General features: G+C 33.9%; 3 protein-coding genes and 1 long non-coding RNA gene across 6 annotated transcripts; 1 reads left to right on the forward strand and 3 right to left on the reverse strand.

Moving 5' to 3' along the window:
- Nucleotides 1-359: 359 nt before the first annotated feature.
- LOC112762420 (UPF0481 protein At3g47200) lies at nt 360-3,194 on the reverse strand. 2 transcript variants are annotated; one of them, XM_029294653.2, is made up of 4 exons: nt 3,056-3,186; nt 2,217-2,330; nt 2,052-2,101; nt 360-1,760 (listed from the first exon to the last, which is right to left on the reverse strand). In XM_029294653.2, the coding sequence occupies exon 4, from the start codon at nt 1,754-1,756 to the stop codon at nt 824-826; it is 933 nt and encodes a 310-aa protein (XP_029150486.1). In that variant the 5' UTR covers nt 1,757-1,760; nt 2,052-2,101; nt 2,217-2,330; nt 3,056-3,186; the 3' UTR covers nt 360-823. The 2 variants fall into 2 exon arrangements, with proteins under 2 accessions (XP_029150486.1, XP_072079918.1); XM_072223817.1 differs by lacking the exon at nt 2,217-2,330 and having other exon boundaries at nt 3,056-3,194.
- A 6,679-nt stretch (nt 3,195-9,873) lies between these two features.
- On the forward strand, nt 9,874-10,780 carry LOC112762613 (probable CCR4-associated factor 1 homolog 9). The gene is made up of 2 exons (XM_029294214.1): nt 9,874-9,934; nt 10,026-10,780. Exons 1-2 carry the CDS (start codon nt 9,874-9,876, stop codon nt 10,778-10,780), a joined length of 816 nt encoding a protein of 271 aa, XP_029150047.1.
- A 2,886-nt stretch (nt 10,781-13,666) lies between these two features.
- LOC112764834 (UPF0481 protein At3g47200) lies at nt 13,667-15,972 on the reverse strand. Its single transcript, XM_025810630.3, has 2 exons — nt 15,772-15,972; nt 13,667-15,168 (listed from the first exon to the last, which is right to left on the reverse strand). The coding sequence occupies exon 2, from the start codon at nt 15,166-15,168 to the stop codon at nt 13,891-13,893; it is 1,278 nt and encodes a 425-aa protein (XP_025666415.1). The 5' UTR covers nt 15,772-15,972; the 3' UTR covers nt 13,667-13,890.
- A 1,954-nt stretch (nt 15,973-17,926) lies between these two features.
- LOC112764839 (uncharacterized) lies at nt 17,927-22,195 on the reverse strand. 2 transcript variants are annotated; one of them, XR_003183366.3, is made up of 5 exons: nt 21,496-22,195; nt 21,263-21,354; nt 20,116-20,184; nt 18,649-18,855; nt 17,927-18,565 (listed from the first exon to the last, which is right to left on the reverse strand). It is a non-coding gene; the product is annotated as an uncharacterized lncRNA (long non-coding RNA). The 2 variants fall into 2 exon arrangements; XR_003183364.3 differs by having other exon boundaries at nt 21,263-21,401; nt 21,496-22,070.
- Nucleotides 22,196-26,910: the final 4,715 nt, after the last annotated feature.

The raw sequence follows: 26,910 nt of genomic DNA on the forward strand, positions 1-26,910 counted from the left end.
AAATGCACATACATTAAATCATTAATCTTTATCTTACGAATGAAATTTAAAAGCATCCCTCGCTCTTTTAAGATACAAGACATGATGTTTGAATACTAATTTCAGAATAAAAGGAAAAGTATAGGTAGACAATAAAAATATTAAATAATGTGAACAATAGATATATTATATGTTCATTTCACTAGGTGTACGGATGGTTATTTTAATAGTAAGATTTAGATGAGTAATTTGGAGATGTAGTGTGTTTTTATTTGATTGGTGGTTGCTCATGATGTTCAAGATGGTCATTATTTACCTAGCACTCTCCCGAAATAAAAACGTGTAAATAATGCAAAGAAAACAACAATAACAAAAGATCATATTCAAATTTAGAGGTCTTCAATAAATAATAATTACAAACATTTTAGTTCTTCCAAAATACAAACATATCAAGTCTACCATATTATAATCATCCAGTCACAACACAAACATTAATCTAGCACTAGTATCTAGTGTACCACTTGAAGGATAGAAAATACTGTCTGAATAACAGTGAGAATAAGCAGAAAAATTCCAGCAATTGAAGCCACTGTCTTCCATGAAGTGTTGCAGTAGTCGCGCCTCAAAGTTGCAACTTTTTTGTTGCAAGGGTGGCCACAGAAAGCATTCAACTCTTTGAAAATACGGATATATTGCACATTAAAATCTGGATTTATAACATGAAGTGCAAGACCATTGAACATTTCAGCCACTGCATTGCTATCACCTAACCAATTCTCAATGATTCCTTTCTTAATCAACAAATCTACATCTTTTTCTGTGTTGATAAGGAAATCCAAGGCTGTTATATAGTCAGCAGGTAAGATTCCTTCATACAGTGGCATTGCTCAAAAGCTATCAAATTTCTCAAAATAGCTTCAGTAAAGGGTGTCACTCTAATAGATGGGACTCTCAAACAATGACCTGAAAGTTCCAAATCTAGCATGCATTGGCTATTTTTGTTTACCTTAAACTTCACTCCTGCTTCACTCAACTCAGTGGCACTATAAATGTGGGGGAACTCTGCTTCTCTTAAGCATCCAGAGAAGCCAGAGGATGCTAATAGAAACTTTCTTGATAGATCTATGAAATGAGCTATTCCAGTATCGTTGGATAATAGCCTAAGAACATCACCGGAAATGATACTATCAGGAAGGATGATACTATAAGGAACAATATAACGAAGAGCGAGTGTTAGTAATGGAGGAGAATCAAGAGCTAGGTTATAAAGCTTCTCAAGAACAAAGAAAGGAACTTGATTCTCAAGCAACAACAAATCATATGCTACAGGATCCCTTAAATTTCGTGGCAGAACAATGGCATCACCTCGTCTCCACCCATGATAGCGCTTAAGTAAAAGTTCTAATATGAAGCAGCAATCCACCAATATCACCATAACATGTTCTTCCTCAGTAAGCTTGATGTTATCTGAGTAACAAGCACGAACCGTTGGTTCGAGCTCTTGCACACAACTAACAAAACTTTCCAAGTTGTTTGTCATAGATCTTTCAATGAACTGTCTACAAAATATTCTTTTTGGCTCCTCCATGTTTAGCAAATATTGATCCCCATGGTGAAAAGGACCAATTGAAACAACCTTTGGAGTGTATGCATCTTCATTTGATTTGCGAATCTCATGGGACACCCTGTAGATGCAACATTTCTCTGTAAATCGAGGTTGTGCTGCCTCCAACATTGCTTTAATCTTGATTGCAACATTAGGATTCGGATTTGCCATCTAGCTGTATAAATAGTATACAAAGGAAACATGTTGATTATAATTAGGTGAAAACTCAAGCGAAGTCGACTTCACGTGAAGTTGATATCAGTCAAATCATCTAATGACTCTCAAGTATCAACTTTTAGGTAAAGTCGACTGCACCTGAGTTTCCACCTAATTATAATCAACATGTTTCCTTATGATTATTTATTTATTTACCTTTATAACTATTACTATGTTATTAATTAATGCTAGTTAAAAAGACAAAAAGATATATTTTGGAAGATAATATAATATAGTAAGACAAACTCACATTGCAGCCTTTTAATATATACGAGTGTTGACTGGCTTTGACTCAGTGCCCTACAACAACGGTTGAACTTTTTGTCAGAAATCATTATTTTATGCGGTTTGAATGAAAAACACTTCCAATCAAAACAAGACATTGCATGGCATGGGAGGAATAGGAAAAGACAACCTTACAAAAAAAGAAGCAGTGTTATGTGATGACAACAATTCCAAATAAATGGCATGTGCATATTCAAGATGAGATAGATATAGTGATGAGTCTGGGAAAAGAAGCTGATCTTAGCTGCATAACAAAGGCAAGTATATATCACTTTTTTTTTTCTTTTTGGATGCTGCTATATATTTATGTTTTTCATGCTCAAAGGCAAGTATCACCCGAGATTATGAAGAAACACATGTATACAAGATTGACATTTTAATACCCCCAAAAAAAAGAGTTTGTGTATTATTATTTACAAGTATTTTTTTTTCATAATAATATCACAAAATTATAAATTTTTTAAAATAAATTGTATTTTATTATTTAATTTTTATTATAAAATTTTAAAAATTAATAATATCTAATGTTTTATAATAAATATTAAAAACTTAATTAAATGAGAGAAAACGAAGAATAAGAGATTTTTATTCTGCTTTAGTGTCTTTTATACAGTAAATATTTTATGGGTTAGTATTTTTTTTGGTTAGAAATACTTTTCGAATAGACACCTTCCAGTCAAGATATCAAAAAAAAAAAAAAAATAGGTGTTATAGTGGTAAAATAATGACATTTGAATATTGGTAATTGTTTAAATAGGTGTTATAGTGGTAAAAAAAACTAATATATGTATGCTTTCTTTCCTCTTCAATCGGTCTTTGTTTATTTTCATATTCACATATGGAAAATAACTTAATGTATGTCTTGGTGATTATTTATGTCTTTATCTTTATAACTAATTCTATATCAGTGAATGTAGCAGAAAGGTCAAAAAGAAAATTTTGGAAGATAATACAATAAGACACACTCACCTTTCAGCCTTTGTGTATTTGAAAAGTGAAACGATATGAGAGTGTCGCCTTTGACTTAGTAGTGAAGTACCCTATACAACAACACAACACAAAAGTTTTGGAAGCATCACAAGTGATTGTGTGGCATGGTGAATACGACACACAAGCTTATAGAAAACATGAGATAGATATATAGCTGAGATGGGGAAAAGAAGCTGATCTTAGCTGCAAAACAAAGACAAGTATATGATCCCTTTATTTTTTCTTGGATGCTCAAAGGCAAGTATCACTGAGATTATGAATTAAGAAACATATTTGTACAAGGCTTAGCCTTAAAGTATACTACAGTATCACTAGTGATTGACACATTATAATTTACTACTGCTAGCTTTTCCTTTTGGCATTACAAGAGTGTGGTTGAGATTTAATGAGTAAAAGCTAAATTTTAATATAAACAAAATGAGTTTGTGTATTATTAACTTTGCTACTTTTAGTACTTTACTTGGCTCACCATTGTTTTGTGAAAAAGAATAGCAAGCAAGTAATGCAGAAGAAAATTGTTTAGTTTTAGTTCATTTCACAAAGTATTCAAATACACAATAGAAAGATATTAGAGGATGTATATATTTACGTGTAATCCAATTAGATTGTGTTATATTCCAGCCAGCAAGTTAGTTAGAATAAAACCAGATTTGGTAGTTTTTGTTAGACCATTCAGCTAAGACCAACTATATAAACCTGATAACCAAGATTATCAGTTTAAGCTTTTCATTCCTCTGGTCATTACTTGTAACACAAGAATAGATTGTGAACCTTTGCGCGTCACTTTGATTGGTTTCGTCATTGAAGGTGGTTACTTGTATAGGAAGCTTCCAAATCAAGGCTGCTGAAACAGCAGCAGCATCATTCTTTTCTTCCTTCGTCCGTTCTTGATTCACATATTCTCATCTCTTCTTTTCTTTTTTCTCAAGCTCGTGCAATAGATTTTGATGATACTACCTGTGGGATACCCACTGCTCTATCATGATGTTTTTAAAGCTAAATTTTTTGATATTCTGGAAAGTTAGTATCATGATAACTGCTAATAAAGATGTTTACAGAAAGCATTCTCAGCATTAAAAGTTTCATGGATAATGTTCTCCTCAAGACAATTGAACAATTTATCCCCTGCTTTGCTATCACCTAAACAATTGATTTGGGAGCATTATTGTTTCAAAGCTACAAATGTTCCCGAAGCAGGTAAAGATCGTAATGTTTCAAAGCTTAAGATAGAACATGATGTTTGAATACTAATTTCAGAATAAAGATGTGTAAATAATGTATAGAAACCAGAAAGCAACAATAAAAAAATATCACATTCAAACTTGATACACAATTACAGAAAAGGCAGTTGCCTTATGCAGTGGTCTTCAATAATTACATAATAAAGTGGCCACATGTTCATAATAAACACTTCAATTCTTCCAATTACAAGGATATCAAACATTAATCTAGTATTAGTGTACTCCTTGGAGAATAGAAAATACTGTCTGAATAACAGTGAGAACAAGCAGAAAAATTCCAGCAATAGAAACTACTGTCTTGCATGGAGTGTTGCAATAAGTCGCAACTTTTTTGTTCCAAGGGCGTGCACAAAAAGCATTCAACCTTTGAAAAATCTGGATACATAATGTTCACTCCAAGACCATTGAACATTTTGGCCACTGCATTACTATCACCTAACCAATTCTCAATTATTCCATTCTTAATAAGCAAATCTACATCTTTGTCTGTGTTAATAAGAAAATCTAACACAGCAATATAGTCAGCAAAGTAGGATTCATTGATACAGTGACATTGCTCGAAAGCTAACAAATTTCTCAAAACAACCTCAGTAATATCTTCCACTCTAAAGAATGGGATTCTCAAAGTATGACCAGAAAGTTGCAAGTCTAGTAAGCATTGACTAGCTTTCTTTACCTCAAACTTTACTCCTGCTTCCTTCAACTCAGTTGCACTATAAATTTGCAACTTTCTAAGTTGTTTGTCTCGGATCTTTCAATAAATTGTTTGCAATTATGGTCCTATATTAATTTTTTTGAGGGACTAAAACCAAAACACCCTATTTAAATCCTTTTAGATTAGTTTGTATATAGTCTCCACTCAACTTAAAGTCCTATTAACACCGATAAACAATACGAAAGACCCATGAGCAAAACAAGATTAGTTAATTACTTAATCTTTTCAATAGTAGTTATTCGGGCAGAGCATATAACACAAACCTTAAAAATAGACCTGCAATGGTAATCCTGGTCAAACTAATGTCATTTTCTCCCTCCGAAAGACTTGCCTGCAAGGAAAATATATAAACAATTAATTGTTCCCCAAGGGATGCCAGAAAAACTATGGCACATCAAAGGACCAATAGACATGGCAACTTGCCAATGCAGAATGTTTGATTTCTCAATTAAGTATGTGTTTATAATTAAGTGATGTGTTGCAGATTTATTTTATATATTTTTTTTTCAAAGTAAAAGTATATATATTCCCCTATAAATCATACATATCTTTGACAGAGGACGTAGGTAAACACTAAAGACTAAAGACCAAAACGCACCCTTTAATCTATCTTCACATTTGGTTCTTTGAATTGATTATCAAATTTTAGTTTTCAATATTAACTAGTAGAAAGCAGCACCTAAACAACAACGTCCACACCTGCATGAAAGGTTCTTTGCTCCCTCTCCGGGTTCCAGTTTGAAGCACAAACAGAAACTCCTTTTCTTACTCATACCCCAATCTGCCCAAGCCTCAAAGCATTCCTTAGACGAACCCGCCCAAAGAAAAAGTACTGCACCGTTTCCAGTCACCCATACACAGCACACAATTTACATTCCTTTGTTCTATCTTTTTCTCAGTTTCTAATAATTTAACAGAGTTGGTTTCCAGGAAGAGCATGACAACCATATATACAAGAATGGCGAGGGTCGATGATGAACGAGAACGACTTCAACAACCACCGAGAGTTTTTCTGATGCCACTGCCCATGGTCGTTGGTTTTCCGCCTTTTTATTGTGCTGCTCAGCCAAGATTTATGGAGCGACTGCGAGCCTAGTCCCAATAGTTCGGTTGTGATCAGGCAAGTGTGGGCTGCCAACACTGATTCCGAGTTCCAAATCATAAGCAGCCTGATTAACAAATATCGATTTGTCTCCATGGACACTGAATTCCCGGATTAGTCATCCTGCCCCGCAACAAGAACTACCGGAGTCTTGTTCCAGAGGAAACTTACCAAGTCATGAAGGCCAATGTTGACGAACTCAAAATCATCCAGTTTGGACTCACTCTCTTAATAGTTTTGTTTGGCCAAATAACAATTTTAAATTCTAATAAATTCGAGACAATTTTTAAGCAATTGCAGAAAATTAGGAGAACACTAAGGAGAACAATATGCTTTGTTATGGGACGAGTTAATGACATAAAGGCAAATAAACTTAAAAAGTGATAATTGAATAGAAATTAACATAAAAATAAGAACAATTAGAATATTATTAACAGAAGAAATTAAAACATACATCAGTGTGACAAATATGAGTAAGCCAAACTTTGACTGAAGCTAGAAATCAAGCGTACGGATTTCACAGTTTCATCACACTAAGATGAATTAAAAAAGAAAGTAGTTGGCTCGAGTTTGTTTGAGAAACATTGGTAAAGAAAATTGTCGAAAGAATAATATAGTTCTTAGCAAAAGAGTTGAATCCAACACGTTGATCCCTACGTGGCCTTCTTCCACTTTCTGCTTCTTCCATTGATAACAGTTTCAGAGCTTTGTACTAAAACTTTTGGTGCACTTTATTATTCGTTCTTCCCCTTTGAAGATCGTGTTCCTTCTCCTCTCTTCAGTTGACCACTTTTCCATCAAAGCCTTCCAAGTAATTTCAAAGCTCTCACTGAATCTCCTTGCAACTCTATGAATCTGATCCCTTTGAGGGTACATGAATCCATAAGAAAACAAAAGCCTCATATCCTTTGCAAATTCATCAGGCCCTGAATACACGAATTTGTGCAGCTTTGACTCTATATCCTCAAACCCTATTGGCTTCAACAACACGCTCTCACATTTGTTACCAAGAATTCCTAACTTCTTGGGATCCAGAGTCTTATTGAAAGCCCAGCCATCTCTTCCAACCATGAAGCGCTTCAAGATCACCCAACACTGCATCTTTTGATAACGATCCATTCTCTGCTCATTCAGAACAACCTTCATCTCCTCTTCCTTCTTCGAACCGGTTCTTGGGATTCTTGAACATGCATTGTGATGTTCTTCCTCTTCCTTCTTTGTGTTCTTCGAGTCAAGCATCTTAGAACCGGTTCTTGGAATTCTTGAACATGCATTGTGGTGTTCTTGCACATAAAATTTTGTGGAAACAGAAACTTCAGAAGTTGCCAACTTTCTTCTATTTCTGCCTCCACGAGAATCAGCACCATCATTGTCCTTCTTTTGTTTGCACGGTGCATCAGTTGACAAGGTTCTAGAACCTTTTGCATGGCTCTTTCCCACTACATTACACGAGAATTCAGTAGTGCTGCAATGCTGATCTTTCTTCCTCTTCTCGCCGCATGAATCAGAAGCCATATATTCTGGTCCACGCTTTTCAGTATCAGCATCATCCTTTACTCTGCACTCTTCAGATGACACTGTTCTTGAACGCGGCAAACGAAGCTTAATGATGAGTCTCTTTCTTGGGGCAACCTCTGCCTCTGCCATTGAAAAGCTTGGTAAGAAGAAACGAACGTGGGGGTACAATCACTACTACAATGTGGTATAATATAGGACTAAAAGGGTTTGCTTTACCGTTACTGGTTTACTTACAAAACAAGGCAAAATAACATAGGAGACATTATGTACATTCTTTTGGACTTGTGGTAGTTCTTTTTTAATATGGTTTGTTTGAGTGAAATCCTATTTTTTCAAGTTATCTTTTTTTGAAAGAGTTATCTTCTTTTAAAAAATTTTATAAAGAAATAAAAATAATTTTATGTTTGAATATATTATATAAAAAGATTTTTTTTTGTTTATTAATTCTATTTAGGTATAATAATATAAAAATATTTTTTTGTTTATTTATTATGTAAAAATTATCTTTTTTTTAAGGAAAAAGATCTTTTAAAAAAGATATAAATTATAGCTTTTTGAGTTATACGAAATGATCTTTTGGATTAACTTAAATGAAAAGAATCACTTTTGTGTACACCTTTCTTTCATATAAAATAATAATAGAGGCATATTCAAATTAGTATAGAGTTGTTGCATCTGTTTTGTTTTCTCAAGCTCTCTTCTGCTGTTATTTGTTCTTCAAGCGATTGCATACGTCTATAGCTGTTTTCAGTTTCTTGGAAAGTTTGCCAATCGATGTATCTAAATATATACAATAATGTATTAAAAAAAGGTAGTATTTAACTACAAGTTCCATCTTGGCCGCATTTGAGGAGATTTATCTGGTATACTCTTTCCTCACTTTTTCTCCATTTAATTATAATAGAGTATATATGCATAAGAATCAAGAAAACCAAGAAACAGATCAAACAAATACTGTTAGTAGTTGATGAGCAAGTTATCTAGTTAGTTATCAGTTATTCTGTTGTGACTAGTCTTGGAGTTAGCAAGCTGACTCACCTTTCATTTAGCATAGCTTATATATGTTGGACTTGAGACAGATAATAATTCTGATTCATAATACAAACATATTTTTCCATTTTCTGCACAACTCATCCCTAATGTTTATGTTTGCTATGATTTCAACCACTCTCACCTAAACATTTGCAAAGTCGAATTATGGTGCTAAGTGCTATCATAGTAACACCATCATCATGGTTCTGACTTTGTTACTCCCTCTCTCCATGCCACTCTTATTCATTAAATTGGTGCCTTTCTGCTTATTTTTGTCATAATTGAGTTAAGACTGTTAATCCTTCTTATGCAGTTGTTAAGTGAGTCACCCTATTCAGCCTTGATTTCATTTCATATCTGAAACATCACTTATTTGAATGTCGTTGTTATTATTATGTATCTGAATTACGTCATTGTTTTCTATATCATTCTGTATTTGAATGGATTTATAGCCATGTATGCAACCCTTGCAAGCAGAGAATTCCAGAATCACTTTTATCTTGGAGTTCATTGAAGGAAAACTTAGTAGAATAATAAAGAATAATTCTATTCATAGATATTAGTTTAAACATGTTCATAAATGGAAAAGCTAGCAGTATTTACTAATGTGTCAATCACTAGTATTTAAGTGATGTGTTGCAGATTTATTTTATATATATTTTTTTCAAAGTAAAAATATATATATTCCCCTATAAATCATACATATCTTTGACACAGGACGTAGGTAAACACTAAAGACTAAAGACCAAAACGCACCCTTTAATCTATCTTCACATTTGGTTGTCTTTGAATTGATTATCAAATTTTAGTTTTCAATATTAACTAGTAGAAGGCAGCACCTAAACAACAACGTCCACACCTGCATGAAAGGTTCTTTGTTCCCTCTCCGGCTTCCAGTTTGAAGCACAACAGGAAACAGCTATATCAGGTTTCATTCTTTCTTCATCAAACATAACATTGTTGAAAATCATCTCATTCCTATCCTTCCACACAAACCACATCACCGCAAGAAACTCCTTTTCTTACTCATACCCCAATCTGCCCAAGCCTCAAAGCATTCCTTAGACGAACCCGCCCAAAGAAAAAGTACTGCACCGTTTCCAGTGACTTCCCTTGTTCTATCTTTTTCTTCAGTTTCTAATAATTATTTAACAGAGTTGCTTTGAGTATGACGACCATATATACAACAATGACGAGGGTCGATGATGAACGAGAACGACTTCAACAACCACCGAGAGCCATGGTTGTTGGTTTTCCGCCTTTTTATTGTGCTGCTCAGCCAAGGTTTGTGGAGCGACTGCCGCTACTAGAGCCTAATCCCAATAGTTCGGTTGTGATCAGGCAAAGTGTGGGCTGCCAACGCTGATTCCGAGTTCCAAATCATAAGCAGCCTAATTGACAAATATCGATTTGTCTCCATTGACACTGAATTCCCAATAGTCATCCTGTCCCGCAACAAGAACTACCGGAGTCTTGTTCCAGAGGAAACTTACCAAGTCATGAAGGCCAATGTTGACGCCCTCAAAATCATCCAGCTTGCACTCACTCTCTCCGATGAACACGGCAACCTCCCTGACCTAGGAACCAACAACAGAACTCACTACATCTGGCAGTTCAATTTCCGAGACTTCAATCTCATGCGTGACATCCACGCAAAGGACTCAGTGGCTGGAGTTTCTTCGGTGCATTTTGCGAAGTTGGCAGCAGCATCTGGGCTGCTGTTCAACAAAGCACTGACATGGGTCACTTTCCATGGTGCTTATGATATTGGATATTTGGTGAAGATTCTGACTTGGGGTGTTCTTCCGAAAAGCTTGGAGGAGTTCTTGGTGCTTGTAAAAGAGCTGTTTGGGGGAAATGCTTATGATGTGAAGCATGTGATGAGGTTCTGCAATGGCCTCTATGGCGGTTTGGAGAAGGTGGTTGACACACTTCACGTGGATCGAGTTGCTGGGAAGTGCCATCAGGCCGGGTCTGACAGCTTGCTCACCTGCCACACCTTTCACAAGATTAGAGAAACTTATTTTTTGGCTGATGAGGATGGGTTTAGAGAGTATGTTAATGTATTTTTTGGGTTAGAAATTGCAAAAGCTTAATACTCTTAAGTTGAAAGAAATGATCATACATTAGATTATTCATGTAACAACATTTTGTCTGTGAATTACAAAGTTGTATCAACTGATTATTTTTTGGATATGACAATTGTTTTATAACACTTCAATTACAAAGTGGCCTTTTTTCAGATATCAGTAACATATATTTGAATAGGCAGCACTGGTTTTTAGCAGTACGATGTGGGACATTCATGATTTGCTTTATTTTAATGTAGAGACTATGCTGATGCTTTTTACAAGAGATCCTTCTTCATTTGATTTGGGATTGTGTGCCATGCATTGTGAAATGGAAATACTAAATATAAGTGCAAGTTTAGAATCAGTTGAATATTTGTTTTATGGCTAATTCTATATATTTATGTGTTGGGTGTTCTAGATCTCTGGAGCAGTTCTTGTTGACTTAGGTAAGTTGGTTTTGGGAGGAGGAAGGAAGCCAAATCTTTGCAGTAGTGTGCTATCTGTGCCACTAATTGGTGTATTTGGTTGGGGGTAACTATATTAGATAGCAAACACGTGGACAAGAAAAGTTTGGGCAGAATTGGATATTTGTCCTCTATTTGGTGTGAAACTCATGATTTTTTAGAGGTTTTCCCCTGTCAGACATTTATAGAATCTGAAAACTCCACTTCACTAACAACCTGTTCTTTTCTCTGCTTTTGTTGTCTGTCTTAAAGATGTTCTGCTAATACATGTAATGCATAAAACAAATCTTTTGATATCTTCTTTCGTCCAAATCTCTTTGATCTGGTTGAAGCTTAATATTTGGGTCTACAAGAGTGTCACCCACCAATCCCAATTTTGTCCAAAATATCAAGAAACATATTTCTTCGAGAGATGACAACTTTGGTTTTTCTGCTCTATAATTTCCTGCATTTCCAGTATAATTCTATAACTGGGGAAGGGGTGATTACCCCAGCTCTTCTAGTTCTATTGTTTACTTTCTATCTCTTTTGGCCTTTATAATCATTACATGTAATGGCAATATTATGAATCCATGTAGGCAACTAGATTGATGGATTGACCAAAGGAAGCATGTTTTTAGAGCACCAACTCCAAACATTAGAAAGGCACACCATTTCTAATAGCATTTCAAGTATTTGGAGCAATTCCAATTATGAGTTAAATTCTAAACACCAAATAGGGTTTGAGCCAAAATAAATTAAGACATTAGAAATCTGTTTCCAAGCGGAAAGAATGAGTTGATGTTGAATCTGTTGAGTTCCACCAACATTGGATACTGATAACTCACCCTTATAATCACCAGGAAAGATTATTCTACCAGGAACTACATGATAAAGAGCGAGACTTAACAACGAAGGATGCCTGTCGTGGCTCCGACCAATGTAGGTAGAAGGAAAAACTAGATTTTAAAGCTTGTCAAGAACAAAGAATGGGACTTGATTCTCAAGCAACAACAAATCATATCGTATATAGACCCTTAACCGTGTTGGCAAAAGAATAGCATCGTCGCCACGTGTAAGCATGAAATGGTACCTGAGTAGAAACTCTAATATGAAGCAGCAGTCCACCAAGATCACCATAACATGTTCTTCCTTACTAAGCTTGATGTCATCTGAGTAACAACCACGAATCTTTGGCTCAAGCTCTTGCACGCAATTCACAAAACTTTCTAACTTGTTTGTCTCGGATCTTTCAATAAATTGTTTGCAATATAGTCTTTTATGGTCCTCCATCTTTAGCAATTTTTCATCTCCATGGTGAAAAGGACCAATTGAAACAATCTCTGGAGTGTATGCATCTTCTTTAAGCTTGTGGATGTTGTGGGGAACCCTGTAGATGCACATTCCTTTGTAAAGCGAGCTTGTCCCTTCTCCAACATTGCTTCAATCTTCTTTACAACGTCATTAGGATTCGGAGTTGCCATCTATATGAATAGATTAATACTTTTCCTTTTTAGTTAGAATTTTATATACTTATTTGTTACAACACTATGGAAGAAATTATGAAATTGAGTATTTGATTACGTAGATGCTATTTACATAGATAGATTTTATATCAGTTAATATTAGCAGAAAGTTAAAAAAAAAACATTGGAGGATAATGCGATATAATAAGGCACACTCACCTTTCAGCCTTTGTGTATATTTGTAAAGTGAAACGATATGAGAGTGTGGCCTTTGACTCAGTACAAGTTGAACCTTGTGTCAGTAATCATTGTTTTACAATCAAAAGTTTTGGAAGCATCACAAAAGATTGTACAGCATGGGTGGAATAGGACACACAAACTTACAAAAAAGCAAGTTGAGTTCTGAGATTGGGAAAAAAATAAAGACAAGTATAATGATCTTAGCTTGCAAAGTGAAAGTATATCACTTTTTTTTTCTTGGATGCTATAAGGCAAGTATCACTGAGATTATAAAATAAGAAACATATTTATACAAGGCTCAGCTTCAAGATATACTATGATGCAGAGTGATCAACCCATTAGTTAATACAACTTTATTACACAATAGAAAGATATTAGAAGAGGATGTATATTCACGTGTAATAACCAATTAGAGTTAGTTATATTCCAGCCAGCAAGTTAGTTAGAATAAAACTAGATTTGGTAGTTTTTGTTAGACCATTCAGCTAAGACCAACTATATAAAGCTGATAACCAAGACTATTAGTTTAAGCTTTACATTCCTCTGTTCATTACTTGTAACACAAGAATAGATTGTGAACCCTTTCTCTGATTGGTTTTGTCATTGAAGGTGGTTACTTGTATGAGAAGCTTCCAAATGATAGTCTAGAAATGCATATTAATCTTTAACTTACAATTGAAAAAACTCGCTCTTTTTAAGATAAAACATAATTTCAGAATAAAGATGTGTAAATAATGTATAGAAATTAGAAACCAACAATAAAAAAAAGATCACACTCAAACTTGATACAGAATTACAGAGAAGGAATATGCCATATGCAGTGGCCTTCAATAATTACATAACAAAGTGGCCACATGTTCATAATAAACACTTCAATTCTTAGAAAATACAAAGATATTAAAACTACCACACCATATCGGGAATTAAACATATAATCATCCAATCCACACTACACAACACAAACATTAATCTAGTACTAGTGTTTTCAATGGAGGATAGAAAATACTGTTTGAATAACAGTGAGAATAAGAAGAAAAATTCCAGCAATAGAAGCTACAGTCTTCCATGGAGTGTTGCAGTAATCGCGCCTCAAAGTCGCAACATTTTTGTTCCAAGGGCGTGCACAGAAAGCATTCAACTCATCAAAAATACGGGAATATTGCACATTAAAATCTGGATACAAAAGGTTCACTCCAAGACCATTGAACATTTTGGCCACTGCATTGCTATCACCTAACCAATTCACAATTATTTTTTTCTTAATAAGGAAATCTACATCTTTGTCTGCATTGATAAGAAAATCAAAGAAGATGATATAGTCTGTGAGGTAGGATTCATAGATACAGTGACATTGTTCGAAAGCTAACAAATTTCTCAAAATAACTTCAGTCCAGTCATCCACACTAATAAATGGGATTCTCAAAGTACAGCCTGAAATTTCCAAGTCTAGTAAGCATTTATCATTTTTGTTTACCTCAAACTTCACTCCAGCTTCATTCAACTTAGTTGCACTATAAATTTGGGTTATCTTTTTTCCTCTTGCGCGTCCAGAGGCTGATGGTTGGAAAAACTGAGAGGATCTTAATAGAAGCTTTCTTATTAGATCTGTGAAATGAGCTATTCTACCAACACTAGATAAAGTTAGCTCATTATTATAACCTGGAGGAATGGTATTATTAGGAACCACAAGAAGAGTGAGACTTAATAATGAAGGATGGTTACTATTCAAGGTAGAAGGAAAAGCTAGATTGTAAAGCTTGTCAAGAACAAAGAAAGGGACTTGATTCTCAATCAACAACAAATCTAATGATATAAAGCCCCATAACCATGGTGACAGAAAAATGGCATCCTGCAACTGCTTGAAATGGATCCTCAGTAAAAACTCTAATATGAAGCAGCAGTCCACCAAGATCACCATAACATGCTTTTCCTTACAAAGCTTGATGTCATCTGAGTAACAACCACGAACCTCTGCCTCCAGCTCTTGCACGCAACTCACAAAACTTTCCAAGTTCTTCGTCTCGGATCTTTCAATGAATTGTCTGCAATATAATCTTTTATGATACTCCATCTTTAGCAGTTTTTCATTTCCATGGTGAAAAGGACCAATTGAAACGACCTCTGGAGTGTATGCATCTTTATTAAACTTGCGGATGTTATGGGGCACCCTGTAGATGCAGCATTTCTCTGTAAAGTGAGGTTGTCCCTCCTCCAACATTGTTTTAATCTCCATTACAGTTTCATTTGGATTCTTACTTGCCATCTATATAAAATTATAAATAGTTGACTTTTTAGTTGACTCGTCGTCAAATTTCTTATAACTATGCACCAATTATTTTCGGAACACATTAAAATTCGCCACTAAATTAAATACGTATAAAATATATATTAAAATATTTGTTTATTACATATTTGATTATTTTACTTTTTGACAGATTTGATTATTTTAATATTATTTTATTAGAAAAATATTAAATCAATATGTATAAATATGTATAATAATAATTAATGTAGTAACCAATTTTTAATATACATATTTTTGTATTTAGATCTGCAATTTTGACTTTCATAAAATACTCTAATTTTATCCTTGATCTAAAATAAATTAATAACACAAAATTCAAGAAATATGACTGGATGTATATAGTTTTTGGTATTTAAGAATTAACTAGTATTTTTTATGTCTAAAATCAAGTAAATAACTAAATTATGTATTTATTTTTATGTTCATATGTGGAAATAACTTAATTTATGTCTTTATGATTATTTATTTCTTTTTTATAAAAATAATTCTATATTAGTTAATGTTAGCAGAAAGGTCAAAGAAACTTTTGAAGGATATTGCAATATAATAAGACACACTTACCTTGAGGCCTTTGTGAATTTGAAAAGTGTTGCCTTTGACTTAGTACCCTACACAACACAATACAACACAACACAACAACAGTTGAACCTTTTGTCAGAAATCATTGTTTAACAATCAAAAGTTTTGGAAGAATCAAAGAGTTTGAATAGCATGGGTGGAATAGGAAACATGCACAACCTTATAAAAGATACAAGTTGTGTTATGCGACGATAAAGATATAATATTATATATAGCTGAGATTGGGAACAAATAGAGACAAGTATAATGATCTTAACTTGCAAAGTGAATACAAGTATATCACTTTTCTTTTTTTTTTTCTTGGATGCTCTAAGGCAAGTATCACTGAGATTATAAAATAAGAAACATATTTATACAAGGCTCAGCTTCAAGATATAATCATGAGTGATCGACCCATTAGTTAATACAAATTTATTACTTCTAGCCCATTTTTTTAGTATTCAAATACACAATAGATATTCACGTGCAATAACCAATTAGAGTTAGTTAGAATAAAACCTGATTTGGTAGTTTTTGTTAGACCATTCAACTAAGACCAACTATATAAAGCTGATAACCGAGACTTTTAGTTTAAGCTTTACATTCATCTGTTCATTACTTGTAACACAAGAATAGTGCACATTCTTTATCTACAATTGAAATTGAAAAGCTTCTCTTCTTTCCTTTAAGAATAGTATTCAATTATTTTTTAATTACATCTAAATAAATTACAGTTAATCACATTATTTTAGATGTAGCAGTTTCTGCCATTAAATGGAAGGGATCTCATCAATGTACTTGATGTTTTGCAAAAGTGGTCCTGCAAGCATGAAAACTGACAATTCATATGTTTGACTAATTGCTATCATCGCTCTGTACTCTCTTGCCCTGAACCCTCAGCAACTACTGTTCTTTAAGTCTTTTCTCAATGAACTCCAAGATAAAAGTGATTCTGGAATTCTCTGCTTGCAAGGGTTGCATACATGGCTATAAATCCATTCAAATACAGAATGATATAGAAAACAATGAAGTAATTCAGATACATAATAATAACAATGACATTCAAATAAGTCTTTTCTCAAATGAACTCCAAGATAAAAATTTTAGTACAAAGCTCTGAAACTGTTATCAAAGGAAGAAGCAGAAAGTGGAAGAAGGCCAACGTGTTGGATTCAACTCTTTTGCTAAGTACTATATTATTCTTTCGACAATTTTCTTTATCAATGTTTCTCAAACAAACTCGAGCCAGCTACTTTCTTTTTTAATTCATCTTAGTGTGATGAAACTGTGAAATCCGCACGCTTGGTTTCTAGCTTCAGTCAAATGTTGGCTTACTCATATTTGTCATACTGATGTATGTTTTAATTTCTTCTGTTAATAATATTCTAATTGTTCTTATTTTTATGTTAATTTCTATTCAATTATCATTTTTTAGGTTTATTTGTCTTTATGTCATTAACTCGTCCCATGACAAAGCATATTGTTCTCCTTAGTGTTCTCCTAATTTTCTGCAAGTGCTTAAAAATTGTCTCGAATTTATTAGAATTTAGAATTGTTATTTGGCCAAACAAAACTATTAATGGTTAGAATTAATTTTCATCCCCTGCAGTAATCTATGTAACTTATCACCGATTATGGTCAAATTTATTATTTCAAATTGAGTTTCACTATTAGCAAAGATAAATATAATTTAAATATTTTATTCTTATATGTTTAGCCATAAGATATTAACCATGGTTACCTCCTAATTTGTTTTCCAGGTTCTGTCTTTGAATCTGTTTTCCAGTGACCAAGTTTATATTTGAGTTTAAAAACAGCTTTTAACAGACTTTCATTATTATTTGCCTTTGATTATTATTTGTCTTTGAACATGTTCATTGTTTACCTAGCACTCCCCCTTATCTTATTATTGGCTTCATCATCTTACTAAGACTCAGTAAAGGAGTGCAGTATTACAACATATTCTTTATTCTTTACGGTGACACAATTCAAAATTGACACGTACTTACCAAAAACTAGAGTCATCTGTATTATTGTAGGGCACATATTCACACAATATAACTGAACACAATGAACATGCTATCCATTATCTAAAGCAATTTTAACTTGATAAATATTAATTAAACATTTCCGGAATACAGTATTCCACATGAACAAATTAAAACGCCCAAAAGAAAATTTCATGAGATAAAGGCAAGCTACCAAAATTGTTATTTCGCAGCAGTACAGGCTCAACCGAACAAAATTTTTCTTACAATAATGAAGAATCCTAATTTCTAACTATTTTATACAACACTTGACAATATGATCTTCTTTGCTATATACAAAAAGAATTGTGACCTATGTCAAATATATCAATAAAGAAAAAGCCAAAAAGGACAATCTTAAATTCTAATTACATACAAATATGAATGAGACTAAGTTTTATTCCGTAGTTGCTTCAATAAACCCTCCATTGATACAATCTTTTGACTGAGTTTTTTAGCAATGGTAAATTGCTGCCCAGAGGACTCTGAAATACCAAAATCACTGATTAAGGCATTGATCTTTTCCTGTGAATCTGCAACTGCTTCCTCCAACAAAGTTAATGTCGGTTCCATCGTCGATTTGTGCAAGCTTTTGTTTACCAGCTTCAGTGATGGACAAAATCCCCTATTGTGGACACTATCATCTCTGCTGTGCTTAGGAGAGAAAATCTTGTCAATGCCTTCACTTCCTGCATGCCCATGAAATCAACTTCAGATTTGCACAGAAAAGGAAGGTGTTGAGCCTCATCACTGGTTAAAACCACCTCTATCTGCATAGTAAAATCTTAATCACACACAATGATCATAGACAGAGAGACAATGACATCATGATTAAATATGGAATTCCCATTACTGGTTGCTTAATAGTGAACGTTAGATTTTCCACTTCCCAATTAGCCATTTCAACTTCAACGTTATCCTCCCTTGATACCAAACCCAGCTGAAGACAAATTCCCATAGCAGTACCGTTAACCTTTTTAGCACCATTTGCAATTGATTTTGACAAATGAATCTCTTTCGGTCTCTGCGGCTTCATGATCTGCATCCCTTGGATTCCAACCTGTAAGAGGTATGACAGAACACACCTTAATAACAGGAAAGACAATGACAAATTGCACAGAGAGATCATCAATTAGTATCTGAGTTTCAGTTTATTTTTAAGACCTCCAGTGCAAGTAAACAATTGTTGACAACCCTATCAACACAGCCACCACCAGACCTGATCTCAGTGTGTAAGGTCGATTGCATGGACTAAGCTAGTGTCTTCTTATGGACCATGTCTTATCGTAAAAATCTAAATTCATCTAAATGCTTTTTCATGTAGGTGTGCTTGGTCTCCCCCTATCTTTGACTATTAAGCTACCCTCAGCCTAATCTAATCTACTTACTAGAACTTCCAGTAACCCAACTTTTTCTCACATGTCTAGCTGTGCCATAAATTTTTTCTCTTTAAACTTGAGTGGTAGATTTTTATCACAAATAACACTCATAGCATCACTCAGCTTCTTCCATTTCACCTTAATTTCCCATGTCGTGCTTTATCGCAAACCTCTACACTGCTAGTTCCAGGACAGAAGAGTTAGGAAATCAATAACTAGTGTAAAAAAGTTATTGAATCTTATTGACATGGATAGATGATTTAAGTCATAGTAAAAGAAATAATTCTAAATTGATTTTTGAAAAGAGTATGTCACACAGAACAAACAAAAATTGCAGCCACTGACTCGACATCCAAGCAACCATAGATTGAATTTAGTACTCCATTATATTATAATTTTAGTATACCAAGGGCACCAATTCAATTTAGAAATAAACTAGCCAGATTTCTCAATGTGATTTAAGCAAGACTAATTAAATCATTAACTACAGATCTATCTGGATATGTTGTCAGATAAAATGAATTGAAAAAAAAATACTATATTCTTGAAAGCATCAAGAAATCCTTAATTCCAAAAGAAGGTTTATCAAATATTTACAAGGACCAAAAAAGAAACTTCCAATATATGTAAGGACTAAATATTGGAGAGTTTAGACTTACAATGATCAAAGTTTAGAACTAATACTCGTAGCATCAAATATGTAAGGCCTAAATATTGGAAAAGCCTGCTAACAAACGCCAAGAAATTTTTTTTGAGGGACTAAAACCAAAACACCCTATATTAATTTAAATACTTATAGATTAGTTTGTATATAGTTTCCACTCAACTTAAAGTCCTATTAACACCGATAAACAATATGAAAGACCCATGAGCAAAACAAGATTAGTTAATTACTTAATCCTTTCAATAGTAGTTATTCGAGCAGAGCATATAACACAAACCTTAAAACATAGACCTGCAATGGTAATCCTGGTCAAACTACTGTCATTTTCTCCCTCTGAAAGACTTGTCTGTAAGGAAAATATATAAACAATTAATTGTTCCCCAGCGGATGCCAGAAATATTATGGCACATCAAAGGACCAATAGACACAGCAACTTGCCAATGCAGAGAGAACTAGATAAACATTTTTCATTAATGTATTTAAAATAAGCAAATGCTGAATAAGATCATCCAAGATAAACATGTAGAGGGAGTTTCTCATCTTTGGGATTTGAATACTGAGATAATAACTAAAGATTTTTAACCTCATCAAGCCAAATTCAAATACATTTTCCAAATTTATTGTGTAATACTTCCAGTATAAATTGCATGAACATGCAAGACAAATATGCCCTTAGCTCTACAGTCAGCTTGCTTTTCAAATATGAAGGCAAGGGTTTATGTTTATGTACCTCTAGATCAACAAAAGTATTGTAATCATAACTCAAAATGATTCAACGGTAGATACACCCTTCCATTCTTCTTTTAGAGGAACTTTTTCTAGTTGATTATATTGTACCTACTAGATATAAGAGTAATGTAGACTCGATCGGGAAGAATAATGTCAGAATATCTCAGAAAAAATTCAATATATCCTGCATATTTAATGTATGTCACGATAATCTTCAGAATATAATATGGAATGTCATTAACGAAGGATTTTGTTATTTGTCATTTACCAATTATACTATGTTTATTACTTTAATTAGGGTTAGCAGTTCTTGATATATATATATATATATATATATATATATATATATATATATATATATATATATATATATATATATATATATATATATATATATATATATATATATATCGGTTGATTTTTGTTTAACTTTTAAACACTTACATCATTCCATGCATGTTATAAATCCACCTTTCCCTATACATATTCTATGGCATCAACAGGTGACGCAAACGGTACCAGGAAGGGAAGAATGATTCACAAATAAATAAAGACACAAAAAAAATATAATCAAGGAAATCACCCAAGAAAGAAAAAGGGACTGCATTAATAGTTCAAGCTGGAACTCTGCAAATTAATGGCAATTGTATGATCATTTTTGAATGCCATGGAAAGAAAGAGCATAGAATTTGTACCGAGACAGTGGCAGCAACTTCCACGGCTACATCGCAGATGTAATTGTAACATCAACAGCTCCAACCGTTCCATGACAGCACCAATACCAATACTGGAGATAATTTCCAGCAGAAATGCAACAAAAGTTGAGCGATAGTACTAAAACAGAGACATCAGACATATATCATTGCAATTAAAACAAGAGCATGTAAGAAAAGAACAAAATGCAGCAGAGTAAAGGTGGAAGCATTACAGTTTCACAAATGGAGTCAGAATAGGGGAAAATGGTACTGATTCAGAGACAAGAATGAAGGGGGTGTGGGGCTGAGCAAGACCAAAACAGCAGACGCGACGATGGTGAACGGCTCCTCCATCGCGACCCTCTCTTCCTCCCTTCTCTGGCCAGCTCAAACTCTCCTTCATTCAGCAATGACGGCGGCCCCAAACAGAGACAGCGGCGGCCTCAACGGCAATGGCTTGTCCGTGAGGGAGGCGGCCCTCCCTTCTTCCCTCGTCGCGGTTCTTCCTCTTCCGTGAACCCCCTTCTCTCTCTAAGAAGCTCCCTCATTCACTCTCTCAAGCTTAGCAACGGCTCCATTCGACAATGACCCAGGCAACCACAGCGACGATGGATGCTTCAGCGACGATGGATGCTTCAGCGACGGCAACAAGGCACGGCGCGCCTCCCTCTCTTTCTCTCTCTGGCGTCTTGGTTCTCCTCTCTGTCTCTTTTTCTTTCTTTCATTCTCAGGGTTTGGGAAAAAGAGGAGTAAGGGTATTGTAGGGATTTTACAATTATCTTCTCTTAAAATTATTGGTATCTCTTCCAGATATGCTAATCTATTACTCTGTTTCATGTCATGTTGGTTAGTATTTCTTTTTAATCATTTTTGCTAGTTTGTATCCTTTCTAGCTTTTGATTAGTACACTGAGGAAAACCATGACTATATGGCATTTTGTGTCTTTGTCGGATGATGATGATCTTTATTGATTAGCCAACAATGTTAGTCTAAATGCATGTTTTATCTTACAGTTGAAATTGAAAAGTCCTCACTCTTTTTAAGATAGAACATAATGTTTGAATACTAATCTATCTGTCTATTTTTAATATACAAAAATAGATATATAAGTATGCACCACATTACTTTTGAAACATTTCTTTTCTCCTGCTAATGCTATGTCAGTAATATTACTTACTTGACATAACTTTAGAATCAACCACTCAATTTTTGCCAAATTAACTATTATTTTCAAATCAGCAAAAAAATAAATATATACAAATAAAAAACTAAAAAATAGAATCCAATAAATTTGTAACCTCCAAATATATTGAATTCATATTCTTATATTTATTATATCTTACCGTTATAAACATACAATAAATTTATAATCGCAACAATTAATTAAAAGTTTAAAAAATGAAAATTATATTTTATTATTATAATCATTTTAATTTTTGCCAATGAGTTATATTTTAGAATAATTATTATTTGGTCAACTACTCAATTTGACCGTTATAAACAATACAATAAATTTATAACCACAACAATTAATTTATTAATTTTTATAAATAACTCACTAAAAGTAATAAACATCATATTACAAATGTCATAATAATATTATTAATCATAATAAATTTTACGTTATAAGTATTTAAATTCAATACCATTTAAACTACATATATAAGTCTCTTATCACTATTCCTTCACATAACATCAAATTTAGCACAAAAAATTTATTTTCGAACTGCACATCTCAAACTTACTTAATAGAGCATCATTCTTTCAGAGCAGAACGATTAGAAATCGAATAACTATCCAAGATCTAATGGCCATGCAATGAGAATCTGATGATCAGGTATGACAAAAAAAAATCACAACATACATCATACATTCATACTTACTCAAATACCATATACCTAATGATAACATAAATTGAATATTGGAATAGGAAAAGATCTTCACAATTTTAGCAACTATAAATGAAATTGATGACAAATTAGGATGGAACTATGTTAAATGTAAAAAGTGTCAGAAGAAAGCATATAAAAAAAAGAAACAACTACATTTGCATATCCAACAATAAGGTAACTTTATATACTTTTCATAATCTCATCTATTAAATTATTAGTTGCTAGCCCAATACTTATTTTAGGTTCAGAATTCAATTAAAGGTTTTAGATCAAAGTGTTACAACAACTTTTGTACTATTTGATGACGATGCAAAAAACTTATTGGGCACAACTGCTTCAAATCTAATGACATTTCAGAAAAATAATGACATTGAAGCACCACCCCATCAAGAGATTAAGAAGAAAAAAAACCATACAAATTTAAGACACATATTCGAAAGAAAAACATACATACAAATACGGAACCAAATAACACAATAGAAAGTGCATCAAACTCAACAATTCATAAAGAACATGTCTTCGCAAGAACCTACAACAAAAAGAAGAAAGCACCAACTCTAACAACCAACAAAAAAAGGAGGACGAGCGTCACATAAAATGACTAAGTCCATCAACTAAAACAAATGCAAAAATCAAACCACCAAATAAAAATGTCACTTTGTACAACTCCAACATCTAAATCTTTTGTATTACAAATTATTTAAAATAAAACACCTTTTAAATTTAACTTCAATTTACACATATTTATTTATTTCTATAAAACATAACAATTTTTAATATTTATTATATACTATCATTAATTTACCGTTCTGCGCATCGCGCGGGTCTCATTCTAGTTTCAGAATAAAGATGTGTAAATAATGTATAGAAACCAGAAAGCAATAATAGCAATAATGATTTGTAGCCATCAATGATGGTTTTAATGGTGTGAGATTTCATCCAATGGCTCACTTTTCTTTGCTGGTTACATGCTGGCCAGAATTTAACAAAGTTGCTGGCCCCTAGACTTTTTCAAATAAAATATATCACATTCAAACTTGATACACACTTACAGAGAAGGGAGTTGCCTTATGCAGTGGTCTTCAATAATTACAGAATAAAATGGCTACATGTTCATAATAAACACTTCAATTCTTCCCATTACAAAGAAAAACATTAATCTAGTGCTAGTGTACTTCTTGGAGAATAGAAAATACTGTCTGAACAACAGTGAGAACAAGCAGAAAAATTCCAGCAATAGAAACTACTGTCTTCCATGGAGTGTTGCAAGAATCGCGCCTTAAAGTTGCAACTTTTTTGTTCCAAGGGCGTGCACAAAAAGCATTCAACCTTTGAAAAATAAGGGAATACTGTACATTAAAATCTGGATACATAATGTTCACTCCAAGACCATTGAACATTTTGGCCACTGCATTACTATCACCTAACTAATTCTCAATTATTCCATTCTTAATAAGCAAATCTACATCTTTGTCTGTGTTGATAAGAAAATCTAACACAGCAATATAGTCAGCAAGGTAGGATTCATTGATGCAGTGACATTGCTCGAAAGCTAACAAATTTCTCAAAACAACCTCAGTAATATCTTCCACTCTAAAGAATGGGATTCTCAAAGTATTGACTAGCTTTCTTTACCTCAAACTTTACTCCTGCTGCCTCCAACGGTTTACGCAAGCATCCCCACACACATAAATCGCTACTAGCAGTAGCGGTTTATGCACAAGCCACCTTCAACATAAACTGTTGTTGCCTCTAGCGGTTTCTGTATCACCCTCCAACGACATAATCCGCGACTGCCTATAGCGAAGTAAGCCGCTACTGCTAGTAGCGGTTTCTATAGAGATATGGAAAAATGTATTTGCGTCTTCTTCTTTGTAAAGTTGAAATTGTGCAAATTTGGGGGCCAAACAATTTATTTATGTAAATTGCCTATAATTTTAGATAAAGTATATTTTCTTATTCTTTAAGTTTGTCAAAAATTTTAGAGTCATTTTTAAGGATTCAACTTGATGGTTTCAGTGGCTTAAGAGAAGGGGGGTTGAATCTTAAGCCATCTTTTTGCTTGATAACACTTGCTGACTTGTTAGACTAATTCTGGAGGATTGTACTCTTTTTATCTCTTCACTGCACACGAGACTTTTGTTTTGTCTCGTCCATAGCCACGAGACTTTTCTTTTTGTCTCGTCACTTGGCACGAGATAATTCTGGTTTTTGCTCCTGTGAAGTAGAAAACAGAAATGGAGTAGAGAAGAGAGAAAATTACACCCAGATATATCCTGGTTCAGCTGCTAAGTGCAGTGCAGCCTACATCCAGTCTCCATCACAACAATGATGGAATTTCACTATAATCAATCTGATTACAACTTGTAAAGTGCTAACCCAACTTACAAGGGGATTCCCACAGAATCATAAAACACAACATAGATGAACAAAGAAACTCTAAGACATCTATGGCTTTTTCTTTTAATTTTGCACTCTCTGCCTTTTTCCGCTCTATGGCTTTTTCATACAAACCTCACTGTTTGTCTTTTTCCATGAGACTCAAGACATGACAAAATTAAACAGAAAAATACTAAACAGAATACATTGAAGGAGAAGAGAAATCTGTTAGCTCAGGTAGCTCTGAGAACTCTGTGCCTTGCACTCTCAAATTTTCTCCTTGCTTCAAACAGTGGCTGTCCACCCTTATTATAGAAGAGGGGAGCCTCCACTTATTGAAGCCAAAACCGAACCAACTTCTTCCTCCTTCAACAAACAGAACCGGTTCGGCCACATAGAGAGAGAAGAGATAACCATGTAAAACCCAACATGCAATTACCTCTGGACCTTTCTTGATCATCACCCTTCATCAATCCGAGCTCTCCATCCTTGGCTTGCTCTCCAAGATGGATTTCTGGCCCTTGATGCTTCATGATGATGATGACTTCATCTGCTTTAATCTCTGCCTTCAACCATCACTTCGCCACTCTAGCTACTCCCTGTGGTGGTTGAGCAGAATCAAAGACAAGCCATGCTTCAAGAATCTCCTCCATGCTGGCCGAATCTTCATCGTCCATTTTTGAGCATGAAAGGCTCAAGATACATCACCAAATCTTAACCAAATATGGTGAATATCTCAGCCACAGCTCATTTTTATTTTAGTATGTTTTCTTGCCATCATTAGCTTGATGGTCTTGATGCATGCAGCTTCTTCCTTCTCTTGGTTGAAGAACATTTCTTCCATTGTTTCCTGGACAAGGACCGAAGAAAGAAGAAGAAAGAGATGAGAGAAAGAAAGGAATCTGAAGAAAAGCAATACAAAGTGGTTAAACAAATTAAATGAAAATAGCTTGCTTTTACTTCCCTAGCTTAGAGTGACGTGTTTGTCATAATAGCCATCAATCAACTCAGCTGAATTTTTCTCTCTCATATTCCCCATGCATTAATTAACAATGTAATAGATTTTGAAATCCATCACATGGTTAAAGGCTTGGTTCCGTTGGAAGCACTTTGCTTTCATTTTTCCTTGGTTTCGGACCAAGTTTGGAACCATACATCACAAATGAGATTTGGGCTTATAGCTTTGAAATTAAAACTGGCCCGTTTGGTTAACATTTGCTTTCCTGATGAACTTTGTTTCGGATCAAACAAAGGAAGCTCTTATCAAAAATTAACCATGGGCTTGGTTGTAATCAACATTAAGTTTGGCCCATCAATATAAAATTTCAGCCACTTAGTATAAAAACTTGTAACAAGGTTGGTTATTGGGCTTAAGCC

Source organism: Arachis hypogaea, chromosome 17, assembly GCF_003086295.3.
Source record: "Arachis hypogaea cultivar Tifrunner chromosome 17, arahy.Tifrunner.gnm2.J5K5, whole genome shotgun sequence".
Classification (NCBI taxonomy): domain Eukaryota; kingdom Viridiplantae; phylum Streptophyta; class Magnoliopsida; order Fabales; family Fabaceae; genus Arachis; species Arachis hypogaea.

Excerpts from the sequence above, each read along its gene's own strand:
- LOC112762420 (XM_072223817.1), bottom strand. The coding sequence starts at position 1,756 with ATGGCAAATCCGAATCCTAATGTTGCAATCAAGATTAAAGCAATGTTG.
- LOC112762613 (XM_029294214.1), top strand. The coding sequence starts at position 9,874 with ATGACGAGGGTCGATGATGAACGAGAACGACTTCAACAACCACCGAGA. Across the intron at positions 9,935-10,025 it reads ACCGAGAGCCATGGTTGTTG|GCAAAGTGTGGGCTGCCAAC; the intron begins GTTTTCCGCCTT and ends GGTTGTGATCAG.
- LOC112764834 (XM_025810630.3), bottom strand. The coding sequence starts at position 15,168 with ATGGCAAGTAAGAATCCAAATGAAACTGTAATGGAGATTAAAACAATG.